The following is a 16,618-nucleotide window of genomic DNA, read 5'->3' as shown; positions in this document are numbered from 1 at the left end:
AGTGCAAGAACTGGGACTGGGTGGGCAGAGGGAGCCCCAGCCCTCATGGCCAAACCCCTATCTGGGATGGACCTTCTGTAACCCAGAGTCAGGGGGTGCAGGAGATGCCAGTGGCCGGCCTTTTCCCAGGTGGCAGCACAGACCCAGCTGGAAGCTGAGGGGAGAGGGGCTCTGTCCTCCAGGCAGCCAAGCGCCATCTCACTGAACTGGAGAGGAGAGAGACACTCGTTGTTCTCACCAAGATTTAGTGGATTTTCCTATCAATGTTTCTCTGTGTATTGTATTGACCTTAGGACAATTTCCAGATACTATAAATGTTTTTTTTAATATATAATTTTCACCACTTAAATAATTGTTTTACTGAGGAGAGAGTTCTCCAATATCCTTACAACTCCATGCTAGAAGTTTCCATTTGCTGCCTGTTTTACAAACAGTTTTATTGGGACACACATATCCTGTTCACATACTTGTTGTCTGAACCTCCTTTCCTGCTCCCATGGCAGAGCTGGGCAGCGGCCACAGAGGTCATGTGGCCTGCAGAGTTTTAAACTGCCACTCTCTGCCCATTACCAAAGAAGTTTGCTGAGGAACGGCCAAGCTGCCTTTCTGTTCTCTGTACGGAAACAATGCCACGGAGCTACCGTCACAGGAAGAGTGGGTGTATGAGTGTGCAGTCAGACTTGCAGGAAAACTTGTGCCTTTCAATCAACTGCAAAAAATCATTTTTCTCTGCTTTTGGTTGTTTGTGGTATTGGTGTATTGGCCAGTTTTTAAGTGTTTAATATTTTGTGATATATTTTCTTATTCAATATTTCATTTTATACCTAACTTGGTGTTTTTAATTTTGCAATCTTCTTAAAATGGGCCCTACACTGTGTAAGCTTCCTCCCCAGGAGAGGAAGTGGGGCAGGCAGAGTGATCAGACTCGAGTTACGGGATTGTGTTTCCCTGCTTGCCAGTGCTGTCCTTACTATGTTCATGAGTTTTTACCACGTCGGCATACCTACCACCCAACCTGCATTTCCATATTTTCTTTAAACTGGCTTTTTTGTTTCCTCAGGCAGATCTTACATGTCTCTGGGAACCCTGACTTGATGAGTTGCTCACATTTGTTTTAGTGTCCCCTGTGTGGGCATGCTGGTGGCTTCACCCTGGAGACATGGGTTGGGCAGGCTCTGGCTGGGGACACAGTAGGCTGGACAAGGCCAGGCAGTGGCCAGCTGAGCTGGATTGGCCAGCACCTCACTCAGCCTCCCAAAGGGCTTGAAGCTTCTATGGGTGTGTAGGCCCTCTCCTCCCTGTGCCTCCAGGGCCAGACAGTCTCCACAGGCACTGTGGGGTGAAAGCAGGGCAGGGGGCATGGGTCAAAGGGAATGGCCTTCTGTCTTTCAGCACTGTTTTAAAGGACACTGCATCTGGCTGACACCTGACATCCTCAAACGGGACGGCAATTGGGGCTCCTGGAGTACCTTCGGCTCCTGCTCACGTACCTGTGGCACAGGTGTTAAGTTCAGGACACGACAATGTGACAACCCACAGTAAGTTGGCCCCAATGTTTCCCAGCTCTCGGATGGCAGCTCCAGCCCTGAGGCCCCTGCCCACCCAACAAGGCCCCTGAGGCTGCACACCAGTCCTGGAGAGGTGCAAAGCCCCACAGTCCTGTCCCCCCGCTCATCATCCCTTGGGGGAAGCTGAGACTCAGAGAGGGGAGGCTCACAGCATAGGTCACACAGCTGCTGGGGACACAGCCGGCCCTGGAGACCTGGAAACCTGGTCTCATGACCCACAGGCCTGGGGCCATTTTCCCCATGGAGCACCTCCACTCAGCACTGGCTTACTCTGCCCTTCTCAGTCAAGGACATCAAGCACAGAAGGTGGGACACAGACCAGGAACTAAGGATAAGGCAAAGGAGGGCTCTCTTGGGCTGCAGGATGCTAGGAACCTGAGCAGGGGGCAGCTGTTCACAGTCAGGCAAGGGGCAGGGTCAGCAACATGTTCCCTGAACACAACTGCCCAGGGAACACACAGCCTAGGGAGGCTGCCCTCACACCCACATGACCCCCATCTCCAACTGTACTCCCCCTCTTGCCTCCCAGGCATGGGACCTGCTGTTTGGTCTTCCCTAGCCCCTCCCCATGCCTCTCATCCCTGTTCCCACCCCACCTGTAAGTATCTTTCTGGTCCGTGCCTACTCTTTGACCCACAGTCACTTTCTCATTCATACCTAGACCACTCCTCCTGCAGGCCCCTGAGCCTGGGCACCCCCAGGGCAGTGCCCACGGAGAGGGAGGGTGTAGAGCCAGGGTGCCTGGGGCTGGGCCCCTGCAGCCCATATGTCTTGGGACAGGTAACTTAGCATCCTCCTTCTCTGCCCCTGGCCTTGGCAGCCTGCCCATGGAGTTTCTGCAGGTGCACACACAGTGAGGTGACAAAGGCCTGGTGTAAAGGAGGACGTCCCCACAGATAGCCGCTCCCTGGTCTTCCCCTGCCCATTCGCAGCTGCTCAGTTGCCAGGGGACACATGGCTTTTGTCTTTCTTCAGTCTGTCCAGACTTTTAAAGATTTTTATTTACATGAAAATGTTAAAAATCTGGAATTTCACAAGAAGAAAAGAGATTTCTAGTTTCCAAACTGGGCACCATAGTAATGCCAGGCCCATGTACAGGCAGGTGGGCAACTCAAGTTTCTTCCACAAGTGTTCTTCATTCACCTGCTACCCCCACTTGGTCCCCCTAGATATTTGGGTTGGGGCCCTAATCTCCAGTCCTGGGCTCATCCCCCTCCTCTGGGCTCTGCCACAAAATCACATGCGAGAAATCACATGCGAGTTTTTGTGCATGTACGTTTTTCTAGGGGAGCAGTTCACTAGCTATTCACATCAACTTCTCAGAGGAGTCCACGACCCCAAAATTTAAGCCCCGCAGGTCTGTGGCACCTGTCCAAACTGACCGGGCTCTGCCTTTGCAGCAGCTCCCCTGCTTCACTTGGCCAGGCTGCTGCATTTTCTCTGACCAGGCCCTAAACTGGCCACCAGAGAGCCAGGGGGGCTCCGCAATAACAGCTCAGGGGAGAGGGTTCAAGGCCACATTAGTGAGGAAGGGACTGGTGTCCTGGGATACAACAGGGAGAGCCTGCACCTTAGGGTCACCTGTGCCAGGGGCCACCAGCCCAGCTCCTGATGGAACCCTCTCCTCCCACTCTGATGGCCTCCTGCCCAGGGCTCCAGGCTGCTGTCCTCACCAGGAGTAGAGGCAGCAAGGGCGCCCCAAGTGCCCTGCCCCCTGACTCCCCTCAAGCATGCCTGGGATACCTGCCTCACAATGAGACTGACCAGACAGGAAGTTAGAACCACAGTGGCCATGGGCTGCTGGGCAAGGACCATGGGATTCCCATCCTATGGTGTGTCCTGGCACGCAGCGAGTACTGAATAAGTATGATAAGTCTCAGCTGCCCCTTCACATGCAATGGAGTAACTCAAGCCTAGGGTGCACAGTCAGGAGAGCTGGTCCACCTGACTTCCCACCCTCGAGGGGGTCCAGGCCCTCTTGCTGATGCTGGGCTCCCAGGCTGCGCAGATTCACCCTTGGCCTGGCTCTGAAGCAGCTCATACAGCTTTGGAGTGGAGAGGCGGCACATGTTCTATACTTTTTCACCTGCATGCTGTAGGGATTTTACCCCTCTGGCTTGCCCAGCCTCCTCAGTGGCAACAGGGGGCAGGGGCAGCAGTGACAGGAGCAAAGCCATCAGTACACCCTGTGAGCCCATCTATTCATGAAAGCCAAAGGTCCCGGAGAATGGCCAGGTACTGCCCAGTGCCAGCATTCCCTGTCAGACAGTGTGCAGAACGGCGACTGTTGATTGACACCAGCCTCACCCACATTCATGGGAAACCCATGGCTGCAGTGCCCAGAGCATCCTGAGGTCACAGGCTCCACACAGCCTCTGTCGGCAGTGTACGTGGCCCCCGGGCTGACCCTATCTGTTGTCCTGGTGACCACTGCTGGACTTCACGCTGCCCATTTTAGTTACTACTCCCAGGGCTAGTCTACAGCTCTTCCGATGACGCTGGAACCAATGTGGAGACAGTGCACAGGCCCTAGCTGGGCCCTGCTTGCAGGATTGAGCTCCCACTGTATTCTCCACTGCCCACCCTCTTGTGACTACAACCCTGCAGCTCTTCACCTGTTCCCCACCACCCCAGATTCTCCAGCTCACTCTCTGTTTTGGAGTCAGCACGGGTTTCGGTTCAGACGGCATGCCTCATGCCTGGGCTGACTGGGGCCTCCCTCAACAGCAGGCCCTTCCTGCTCTCCACACAGATGTTCACTGCTGCCCCGGACTCCCCACACCTCCACCCAGGCCTGCCCCGTCTCCCCTGGGGACACCCTTGTTGGTGTTGTCATTGGCCTGTGGGCTTACTGGTGACCTTGGTGTCAGTCTCAGAGTTGCCCTTTCTTTCTATCTCCCATTGAGCACAGGAGCCTCTCACTGACCCCCGGCAGAGCACAGCCCAAGGCAGGGCCTCGAAGAGGCATCTCCTTTCTCCTCTGCCCTGCTATGCAGCGCAGAGCAGGGGCCTCAGCTCAGCTGGGCTCTGCATACCTGGCAGATGGCAGCACTGAGGCCCCAGCCCCTACTAGGGCCTGGCCAGCCACACTCTCCCAGCCTGGTATACACACCTGGCTGCCCACAGCCAGTGCTTGTTCTGTGGGGCTGGAGCTCTGTGGACAGTTCTCAGTGAAGCGAGGAGATTACAGATGGCTGGAGTGCCACTGGGTGCTCACACCGGGGAAGAACCTTTGCGGGGGGATTCTAGTATTTTGGAACTGCTGTTTGAGTTCTCACCCTGGTCAGGCATAGACTTAGAGGGGACCCCACAGGGCCCTGAGGAAGGATCATCAGCCCTCTGGGAGGCTCGCGGGCTACCCTGGCTCTGTGGCCAGGACAGGGCAGGGCTGGGTCCCTTCAGCCAGCAGAGCTGCCCAACACCTGAGACAAGGGATTCCCCAGATTCCACAAGTGGCACCCTGAAGGCTGGACTCCTCCTGATGAAGTTGAGCTGCCAGGCCTCTGCTCTCTCCTCCAGCCCAGCCAACGGAGGCCGCACCTGCTCAGGCCTCGGCTATGACTTCCAACTCTGCAACTCCCAGAGCTGCCCTGACAGCCTGGCTGACTTCCGAGAGCAGCAGTGCCAGCAGTGGGACCTGTACTTTGAGCATGGCGATGCCCAGCACCACTGGCTGCCCCACGAGCACCGGGAAGGTGAGGCTGCGCATGGAGGGTAGAGCGAGGCTCAGGGACAGTCGGGGGGCTGGACTGGGGCTTGGACTTTCTTGTGCTGCAGAGTCTGTGGGAGCAAGGCTTCTGGCCACAGGACCACCAGCAGAGCCCTGCACAGGCTGCTGGGGCCACTGGGCCTGGCCAGGGGTGCAGGCAGGAGAGCAGCGGCTTGGCGAGTCCTGGCCCTGCCACCTCCAGCTGGTGGAGGAGGCAGCTGGTGTTCTGTTAAGCCCACACAGGGATGGAGGTGGGGATGGTACTGGGTGGATCCTGTCAGGGAACTAGGCTGCCTCCAGCCTTCTTGTCTTTCATTCAGGACTCAGTGTCAGAAACCATAGTTTGAACTGCTTTACTCATGAAAAGGCATGTATTGCCTTCTAGGAACTGAAAAGTTTGGTAGCTTCAGGCGTGATGAGTGTTTACATTCCACTTGGGTCCCCGTATCCATGATGGAATTTTAAACATACAGTCTTTGCTCCTTCCAGGCACTGGACAGGGCCAGTTGCCGCCGTGGACCTCGCTGCCCCATGGGCCCACTGTCCCCATTGTCCTGTGTGTGTGACACCCGCTGACCACCCTGTAGGGAGGGGTGCAGCCTGGCAGGCAGGGTAGACAGCTATCAATTAACAACCAGTATTTTAGTGACCCAAACTGGATCAAGGACATCTAGCATTATTGGGGTTCAGAGAAGGCTGAGTGAAGGGGTCTTCAGGCTGAGAGCTGACAAACAGCCACTTGCCTCCCCTGGGGGTCAGGGCCATGGGGGCTGAGACCTGGGCTGCTTAGGAGGCAAAGCTCTTCCTAAGTCAGCCCCCATGGCCAAGGCCCTGAGACAGAGACACAAAAGAAAGGGGCTGCAGTCCCCCACCCTTTCCTTTTCCTGCCCCAGGGCAGGTGCATTGGGGAGGGTGGTGAATCCTAAGAAGTGGACTTGGGCAAGGAGGTGAGTGAGCAGCCCACCCTCTTCCCTAACACCCTGCTTCTCCCCTTCCAGCCAAGGAGAGATGCCACCTCTACTGCGAGTCCAAGGAGACCGGAGAGGTTGTGTCCATGAAGCGAATGGTGCACGATGGGACACGCTGCTCCTACAAGGATGCCTTCAGCATCTGTGTCAGAGGAGACTGCAGGGTGAGTGTCCTGGCACCCACCCGGGAGGCTCAGGGCCAGTGTGGGGTGGTGCGGGGGTGAGGAGCGACACCTGGGGCAGGGCATGCTCCCAGCTCAGGCTCCCCTGCCCACCTCTGGCTGTGGGCTCTCAGCCCCAAGTGTACGTTGGAGCAGTATGGGGAGCTTGGGGCCCCTCCTGAGAGAGGCTAATTCCCAGGTCCAGGCTGGGCCCCCAGCATGACTTTTATGAGCCCCCCCCCCAGGTGATTTTAACACACAGTCCCCAGGTGACTCCTTCAAAGCACTGCCACATCCCTGTCCCCTATGGGACCGGACAGCTTACTCTTGACCAGGGCAGCCCACCATGGGTCTGCCTGGTTTGGCTCTTTGTAGAAACACCTGCTGTATTTTCTGTTGTTATTATTACGTCTTTGGCTTCCATCTGCGGCTGACACAAGAATCCCCTGTGGGGTGACCTCAGCATGCAGCAGTAATGTGAGCACAGCTTGTCCCCACCAGACTCCCTACAAACCATGGGAAGCCCACGTCGTTTCTGTGGACAGGACTGAGGGCAGGTGTCATCAAGGCTGACTCTCAGGAGTCACTGGCCGAGAGCTGGCAGGACCAGGCACCTGGAGGAGGGGGTGGGACTGCAAGCCCAGGAGGTGAGGTGTGGGGCAGCCTAGACACTCTCAGGGCCACTTGCCACTCATGTAGGACCTAGAACCACAGGAAGCGTGCAGTGAAGGAGGTGCCTCCAGGATGTGGGGGCAGTGTGGTAGGAGGCTGGCTCAGCCTGACCACTTCAAGGAGTCTAGGCCACCCAGACTGCTCAGAGAGTGAAACCAAATACACAGAAAGGAGGGCCACAGTGTTTCCTCTGTGCCCATGGGGCTTTGATTTATGGAGGTGACAGTAAGGACCCAGAGAGGCCAAGGCTATTGAAAGAACTTATTACTCACAGTTCCCAAGAGAACAGCATTCCAGGCCTTGCAGGCCACACGGGGAAGAGCAAGTCTGGTTGGGATGCAGGAGGAGCAGGAGAAGCCCAGGCCAGAGCCATCATGGTGGAAAAGGCAGGGCAGGGCAGGGGAGCTGGTCGGGATTGGCCAGTTTGAAGAGCTTTAGCTGGCTTCAGCTCTAGGGCTGGGGCGTAGTGGCCTGTTGCCTGGCCCTGGGATGATGTTGGGCAGAGAACATACTTTTCTCATGGGTGAGAGATGAGAAAGGGGGTGGCTGGGAGTTGGAAAGGCATTCTCCCAGACTAGCCCTTTGCCATCCCTAAGAACTGGCTAGTTCTGGGACATCATAGACACAGAAAATTAAAAAAAAATAATGACTGGTGCCAGCAGTAAGCATGGGAAACCTTTAGTAGTAGAAGAAGCTTTAAATGGCAGCTCTGAGCATGTCCACAAACACAGCGGAGAAGTCAGCACTGGTTTACCGTCTCGGTGGGAGCAACCAGCTTCACTCCCAGTGTTGATGGTTGAAGAAGACGTTAATTATTCCTGGATTAATGGTGATTGTGAATGGCAATAGCAACAGGATAGTTTTCCATAATTAGAACAAACATACATTTACATGTATATATGCTCACACTGCAAAAGTGAAAAAACAGAGGAGACAGGAGGAAAGATTGAAAACACAGAAGACAAGGGTAGAGTAAGATGAACCATGAGTCCTACCACTACAGTAAATGTGAAATTCTTCTTTTAAAAGGATCTAACACTGGATCAAAAAATAATATCCAAGTGGATGCTGTCAGAAAATATCAAAACAAGATGGGTAGGCAGGGGAGAGTAATGGGGGAAGAATGGGGAAAACTATAATTGAACAATAAAAAAAATTTTTGAAAAAAGAAAATGTCAAAACACAATGACTCAGGAAGTTTAAAAGTGAAACGACATCAAAAGACATGCAGGAGCATGAAACATGAGCATACCCATAACATATGAACACTGCAGGGAGTCAAAAGGGAATCAATTAAATGAGGCTCATAACATTGATTTGTCTTGGTAAAATAATAACACGCTACCAACTCTGTCACCTAAAAACTGAGAGGAAAAGGGAGAGATTGAAGTCAGCCTGCATAGGTCCTGATCTTTTAACTCATAGGGAGAGTTTCCCAGCTGATGGGAAGGGAGGAAAGCCCCACCTCCTGACTCTGTACCCCTCGAGGTGCTAAGGCACCACCGTCACCTCCAGCAGCTCCCACCTTGGCCTGAGCTGTCAGCCACCCTGGTCACAGCAGCATGCAGAGCCACTTAGAGACACATGGCCATCTCCAATCTGAGCTGTCTTTGCCCCATTAACCCCTCCGGAATCTAAAGTATGATTCAGACCAGCAGGTATGCTTCACTGGAGTCTCGTACTTGGTATCATTTCCCCCTAGTTCCCTTACAGACAGCTGGATAGTCAACAACGACTCCTGAACATCTGTAGACGCTGGCAAGGACAGATAGATGTTCCTGAGCCAGGAGTGGGGCCTGGAAGGTCACACCGCCTGACACAAGCTGGCCAGCAGCCGCCCAGACAAAAATCTGCTGTCCCACACTCCTCTATGTGGCCGATTATTAGACACGCCCTGATTTCAGAAACAGTAAAAGGTGAAAGAGAATGTGTCTTAGAATGGAGGAGAAGTGATGCCAGACCATTTTAATATCTCTCAAGTTTGGACAGATCAAGTAGTTAATTGGTTTTCTTTGTTAACTTTCTGTGACTCACAAAACAAAAGCTCAGAGCCTCTGTCCTCAAACTGGCATGCTGCCTCAGTTTCTCTTTGTCTGGGTGTCCTTCTTCTCATCCAGCCCATTGCATTTCCAGTTACTATCTTTGGTTGCCCACAAGCTGAAAGCCTGTTAGAAGGAACACAGGGGTAGGTGGGGAGCACCTAAGAGCTGGTCCTCAGCAGAGGCATGCGGTCTCCTTGAGCTGGCTCCTGGCAAGTTGGGCTTCAGAGTCGGGGACAGGGCCCTCCTGACCACTTCCTTCTCTGGCTCCAGTGCATATCTAAGCCACCTGCCTCTGCAGCTCTGAGTCCTTTCACTCCTGGTTATTCTGAAGGAAACCTGAGCATTGGCCCCCCTCAGATGACAGGTTGGGGGAACCCTTCTCCCAAGGAAGTGAACCCCCTGACATCCTGCACCCAACTCCAGTGTGGTTCTCCCCATACCAGCAAGCAATTCTCCAACACCAGCCTGTGTCCTACAATTCAACTCAGTTCTGGCACCATCTACCTGGATACAACATCAGAGCCCACTGTTAACATGTTGGTCTCACAATGCCGCCCCCGCCCATTCGGCCTGCAGTAGAGTTCACTTACCACCTGTGCTTCTGACCAGCTAGCAATAGGTTGGAAATTCCCAGGAGCTCCTCCTTGGGTTTGATTAATCTGCCAGAGCACCTCACAGAAGTCAGAGAAATATTTTACTTACTCGATCACTGGTTTATTAAGAAAGGGTCTAACTCAGAAACAGCCAGATGGAACAGCATAGGGTCAGTGTGTGGGAAGGGGCTAGAGGCTTCTCTGCTGTGTCCAGGTGCACCACTCTCCCCAGATCTCCATGTGCTCACTGACCCAGAAACTCTCCAAGCCCCACCCTTTCAGGTTTTTTAGGGAGGTTTCATTAACAGGTATTGTTAACCTGAACATAGAAGACCTTACAAAGTGAGGGGCAACAAGCATTTATTTGAGATCAAAGGACAGCTCTTTGGGAATGCCTGATTCAGGCAGAGGCCTGATGAGGAGACAGAGGCAAGGGATGTGTAGGAGAAGGGGAAGAGGAACGACCGCATCAACAGAAGGAAGGCATTTCTCTCAGTGCAGATAACATAGCATAGTGATGTAATTCTAAACCATGTTTTCAGTTTTCAGTCCAACAGCCATCAGTCCAGGAGCCCCAATATCTGCTTTGTTACTCCGTTTGCAAACAGGTATTTGGGGCACAGCATAGTCTTAGGCCCCGTCCAAAGGTCATTCTGTCCTGTTTTAACTTTCAAAGGTTTGAGGCATAAGACATGCGAGGCAATTCTTGTCGGGTGGCAGCTCCAGCTCTATTTTAAGGGGGCTCTTTTTTTTTTTTACGTTTTTCTCCCTTCTGATGAGGATCTTCCCTGAAGACATCACTGATCAGTTGTCAGAAAGCAGCGCTGATCAGTTAGTAAAAGCGTCACTAGTCCTCCATGGCCAGGAGGCTCATTTTCAGGACATCATGCCATTGTCAGTCCGTAATCGCCAGGAAGGCCCATCCCCACATGTCATGCCCCATCTGGAAGGGGAAGTGGCTTTCTTTAGGAGCCTTAAGCCACAGTTGGGCAACAAGCACTCCAGAACAGAGGAAGCCTTCACCGCCAGGTAAAGGTGTTTCTCTGAGGGCAAACACCTGTAGGTTCCAGAGGTTTCTCATGGGGTTTCATAGGTCCTAGTAATCATCTCAACATGTTGAGCAGCCATTGTCAGGGTAGAATCTTTACAGAACTGAGCTATGCAAAACAAACCACATTTTATAACAGTGAAATTCTCTCTAATAACAAAATGCTGAGTCAATTTGAAGACTACATCAGAAACTGGAGATATCACCTGAGGGCAGTAAGGCATTCAAGAATCATGATATGACATAAGAACCACTGTGACAGAATTGAACAACCTGAACACAAGAGTGGTTTAAATTTAAAAGAATGATAAAAGCAAAGTCAGTCAGGCTGGAAAGAAATTAGCCACCATCAAAGAGGGGTAATGACATTGTCACAAATAGGTATGTTTTCCTCAGTTAACAAAATGCTTTGAAGGAAATGATTGAATAATACACCCAAGTAGAAAATTGTAGTATTCTAAGTCAGATTATTTTTTAGCTCAGGCCTTTCTGTCCCTCAAAAACTGGACATTTCAGGGTGAGCACCAGATACTGGTTCTTTCAGTGGTTTCTCGTGGTGTTCCTTAAGTTATGTCTTATTTCTCATAGTGTGGAGAGCACATCAACTTGCTTTGGATGAGGCTTGCATTTGGAAGGACCTTCAGAAAACATAAAACTGAAGTTTTCTGTAGTGACCACAATACCATCTTCTCATGCAGAACCGTTGTTTCCATGACTACCTACCTGTTCACTTCTCTGACATTCAACACCATGCAAAATATCTTGTAGAGACTGGTTACTAAGTGAGCACTGTTTTGCTCCTCAGCACAAGGTGACACAGCCCACCTCCAGCTTCTGTCTTTGAAATACCCCCTCATCTCTCTGAGATTCATTTGGATTCTCTAAACAAGTTGATGGTAGAAAATAAACCTTGAATAGATTGTGTAAATTTAATTGGATTAGACATGGCAGGTGCTTCTCTGGGCCTCAGACTGAAAAATATACTGCTTGACCCACTGTGTCTGTTCATCTTGTGAATTTTCCTTCCCCTACGACAAGCCTTCTTTGTCACTGGCCTGTGGTCATTGTGATTTTGGAGAAGCTCATGGAAATAAACCTGTCCAAACTTCGTGGTGCCATGTTTTGGTTTTTGGTCCTGGTTTTGGCTTTTGGTGTGGCAAATTAGAGATCTCTGGTGGCAGCAGAGAAACACCAGGCCCACTCAGAGTACTTGGACTGATTTTGGATGGAGTTCATTCATGTACCTAGGATTTAAAATACCTGCTACCTGTGTTACTTTCTGTAGCGCATAGCATAACTCAGTAAAAAATGCAGACACGAGACTAAAACTAGGTTTTAGTCAGAGGGCCAGACAGTCACATTAGAAATTATTTGAAGTAACTTTTCTGTTTAGTTGCAGATGTTATTTATAGCCTTCTCTGCATCTGGAGACATTTTATAAGTTATGGCCAGAATAACAAATCATAGGACATTGAAATGTGTGTAACCTTTGTGTCCAGCAGAAAGGCCTAGCATTTCCAAAAACTTGGTATGGGGGGAAAAGAAATTGAGTTGTTGGTGGGGAGGACCTGGCAGAAATGTAAATGTAACCCAATCCGGTCTTAAAGTGTGGACCTTGTATTCTTTTCCAATAAAACGGCCTGCCTGCCCTTTCCTGGTGCCCTTCACCCTCAAATTCACCATCACTGACCTATGCAATGCAGAGGGCATGAGGCCAGACTCTGTGGAAGTTCTACTGCACAAAGTCAGTTGTGAAAACCTGGTGCGAACACATGATACAAGCTCCCCATTTTTTTCAGCTTTCTCTCCCCTCTTACTGAATTTTCGTTCTAAATTTTATGATGATGTGGATTGATAAGGAACAGTTTCATGTCAAATCTGAAATTGCCACAAATAGGTGATGTGACATGAGAGTAGCAAACTTGCCTTTTGGATTCTTTATCAGTAATATTGAGAGTTACAAAGCAATGATCCTACAGTGTTATTTTTCTTGTTAAGTGTGGAAAGACTTTTTATTTTAAAATATTGTGTCCTAAAAATTAATAAGAAAATACTGTCCTTAACTGCTATGTTAGATTATTCTGCCTTGATAGACATTTTTAGAACACTTCATCTAAAAATGTCACTTTAACATTTTTTCCTAGTGCACATGGAATATTTTCAAAATAGATCACAAAGTGACCAAACAAGACTCAAAAAATTAAAAAACTTTGAAATTATATCAATATTGTTTTCTGAACACAGTGGTAACTAAAAATTCAAGTATAGGTAAAATAAACAAACAAAAGAATTATGAGAAAATTATAAATCATGCTTCTAAACAACCAATACATCAAAGAAGAGAAAATTTTTTTAAAACCAAACATTCCTTGAGACAAATAAAAAGGAAAATAACCTTACTAAACCTGAGATGCATCATAAATGCATCATAAAAAAAAAAAAAACTTTACAGCTATACAGGCCTATCACAAGAAAAAAAAAACAAACACCAGCAAAACAATTTAACTTTGCCAGTAAGAAAAGCAAACAAAATAAAAAGAAAGAAAAAGGAAAAGACACTAAAAATCAATGCAGAAATTAATGAAATTTAAAAGATAAGCCCCGGCTGGTGTAGCTCAGTGGATTGAGCGTGGGCTGCAAGCGAACCAAACGGTTGCCAGTTCAATTTCCAGTCAGGGCACATGCCTGGGTTGTGGGCCAGGTCCCCCGTATGGGGCACTCAAGAGTCAACCACACATTGATATTTTTGTTCCTTTCTCTTTCCCTTTCCCTCTCTCTAAAAGTAAATAAAATATTTAAAATAAAAAGTAAATAAATAAATAAAAGATAGAAAAACCCAATAACTATGAAGGGTGGTTATTTCAAATTATAAATACACTGACAAACCCTTAATAATATTCATCAGGCCAAAAGAAAAAGAACACAAGAGAGTTCTCTCTCTTATGAATAAAATCAAGAATTGAAAAGGAAAAGCTACAACTATCACCAAAAATAAGGAAACAATCATTAATGAATACTATGGTCAGGGACAGGAAAAGAAAACTCACTCTCACCACTATTATTCAACACAGTACTGTATTTTTCTGGTCATAGCAATCAAATAAGAAAAATAATTTAAAGACAACAAAAATATGGACAAAAACTACCATTTTTGGCAGGTGACATTACATTATATATTCAAAACCTTAGATAATCTAAAAAAATTAATATAATTATTTAAAGAATTCAGTAGCCCTGGCTGGTGGGGCTCAGTGGATTGAGTGCCAGCCTGTGAACCAAAGTTGCTGGTTTGATTACCAGTCAAGGCACATGCCTGGGTTGCAAGCCAGGTCCCCAGTAGGGGGCACGTAAGAAGCAAGCCACACATTGATGCTTCCCTCCCTCTCTTTCTCCTTCCCTTCCCCTCTAAAAATAAAGAAATAAAATCTTTAAAAAATAGAATTCAGTAAAGTAGTAAAATAAAAATTAATATCTACATATCTGTCATGTTTGTATGCAATAATAACAATCAGAAGAAATAAATGAAATAATTATATTTACAATTGCATGAAAAAGAATTAACTATTTAGGAATTAATGTATGCAAAGAGGTAAAAATATGTACTACCAAAATTATAAGATATTGAAAAAATTTATAGACAAGAAAAAATAAAAGAATAAATTGTGTGAAGGATTGATATGTTCAAATTGTTAAAATAACTGTACTTCCCAAGGCAATTTACAGGTTCAGCGAAGTCCCTCTCAACATGCAAATGTTATTTTTCTCAGGACTGGAATGAATACTTTTCAAATTTATATGGAACCAAAGAGACCCCAAATGTTCAAAACAATGTTAAGAAAAAGAATAAAGTTGAAGGTGATGCTTTCCATGGTCTCAAACTATGCTACAAAGTTCTAATAATCAAAACAGTAAAGTATTTGCACAAAAACGGACACACAGAACAATGGATCAGAACTGAGAGCTCATGTTTTCATCCACTCATGTAATGATGGGCACTTGGGCTGCTTCCAAATATTGGCTATTATAAATAACATTGCAATAAGCATAAGGGTGCATATACATTTTCTAATTAGTGTTTCAGCTTTCCTCAGATAGATTTTCAGGAGTGGAATTGCTGGGTCATCAGGCAGCTTAATTTTTAACTTTTTGAAGAAACTACATAGTGTTTTGTCTGGTAGCTGCATTAATCTGTATTCTCAACAAGAGTACCTGAGGATATGTGCACAATTGAATATTCCTCAACCATAAGTATGAAGAAAATGTAACTTGTAGCAATGGGAATGGCCTTAAAATATATTGTACTAAGTAAAATAAGCAAGTCAGAGAAAGAAAAATGCCACATGAATTCACTTATATTTATAACCTAATGAACAAAACAAACAAACAAAATACAAATAGAGTCATAGATATGGAAGACAGACTGACAGATGTCACAGGAGATGGGTTTGGAAATCGGCTAATAAACAGAGAGTAAAGTTAAGCAGAAAAGAACTCATGAACAGAGACAAAAATATGGTAATCAAAGCAGGGAAGGAGGATGGGGAAAGTAGAAAAGGATAAAAATAATTGTTGATAAAAAAGACTTGACTTTGGATGATGATCACAATAATATATTGAAATAATGTATAATAAAATTGTACATTTGAAATCTATATAAAATTATTACTGAATGTCAACCATAAACATTCAATAAGTAAATAAATAAATAATTAAATACTAAAAAAAAAAGAATCATGATATCAAAGAGCTGTGAATGGTCTGTGGGCACTGTATGTAATCATTTGGTTTGTGGACAGATTTTATCTATTTTTTCCTGTATTGTACCACAGGTGTTTTATCCAAGTACAACAAGAGGTATTAACAACAGAGCAAACCACCATGCTTAACTAGGACATGGCTAAAAGGAATTCTACCTTCTTTTTTTTTTTTAAGAACTCTTTTTATTTTTTTAAATATTTTATTTATTTATTTTTAGAGAGAGGGACAGGGAGGGAGAAAGAGAGGGAGAGAAACATCAATGTGTGGTTGCCTCTCATGTGGCCTCCACTGGGGACCTGGCCTGCAACCCAAGCATGTGCCCTGACTGGGAATCGAACTGGCTACCCTTTGGTTCATAGCCCGCACTCAGTCCATTGAGCTACACCAACCAGGGCAGGAATTCTAATATTACTCATGCAAGGGAATTTAAAGATTTTTCTGGTTGGCTATTGCTGTGGTGGTTGCTGCAATAGTTGCCCAAGGAAAAAGTGTTTTCCCAAATCTGGTGCCTTGACCAGGGCCAACACCACCAGGTGTGGAACATGCTGGACTATGTGGGTGTGTGCGTGTGTGATGAGTTACACGTTTTGGCCTGTGAAGTAGGTGTGAAGATGATGCCCAATGTTAAGTTATCTTCCCAGAGAGAAATCAAGGGGGGAAAAGAAACAATAACTGTTACAGAGAGTGCTTGGTTTGCATATTATTTGTGAGAAAGGAAGGGACTAAAGTAAGGGCAAAAGGAAAATGAAGGCGTAGACTGTACAGGCCTGGCCAGAATCCCAAGCCAGCTGTCCCCAGCAGAGATCGTCTGCTTCATTTTCTTACATCTGGAAAATAAAGATCAAAAACCACTAATATTTCATATCAAAGTCATAAAAATTATAGTCGACCTTATCAGTGCATTCATTCCCATGTTATTAGTTCTTGCTGATCTTGATTTCTCCTATGAACAGTTTTAGGAATCTAGTTTTTTCTTAGAGTTCCGTAAATCTTTAGCCAATCCAGTGTTATGTTTTTAAAGGTACAAATTCTTGAAGATGAAATACATTGGTAGAATGTTATTTTTTGCCAAAGCATCAGAGTAAAACAGTAATTGTCT

The 16,618-nt window shown here is 47.4% G+C and overlaps 1 protein-coding gene across 3 annotated transcripts in view; it reads left to right on the top strand.

Moving 5' to 3' along the window:
- Positions 1-16,618, top strand: part of ADAMTS2 (ADAM metallopeptidase with thrombospondin type 1 motif 2) — a 294,714-nt gene that overhangs the window by 243,353 nt on the left and 34,743 nt on the right. For all 3 annotated transcript variants that reach the window (XM_053910547.2, XM_053910546.2, XM_053910545.1), the window contains 3 exons: positions 1,393-1,538; positions 5,088-5,263; positions 6,276-6,409. In XM_053910547.2, coding sequence (XP_053766522.1) covers positions 1,393-1,538; positions 5,088-5,263; positions 6,276-6,409 — 456 coding nt within the window. The remainder of the gene's footprint in view (positions 1-1,392; positions 1,539-5,087; positions 5,264-6,275; positions 6,410-16,618) is intronic.

This window comes from Desmodus rotundus, chromosome 9, assembly GCF_022682495.2.
Source record: "Desmodus rotundus isolate HL8 chromosome 9, HLdesRot8A.1, whole genome shotgun sequence".
In the NCBI taxonomy this organism is placed as follows: Eukaryota; Metazoa; Chordata; class Mammalia; order Chiroptera; family Phyllostomidae; genus Desmodus; species Desmodus rotundus.
The sequence above is the reverse complement of the archived record's forward strand: the minus strand, read 5'-3'. Positions and strand labels throughout refer to the sequence as shown.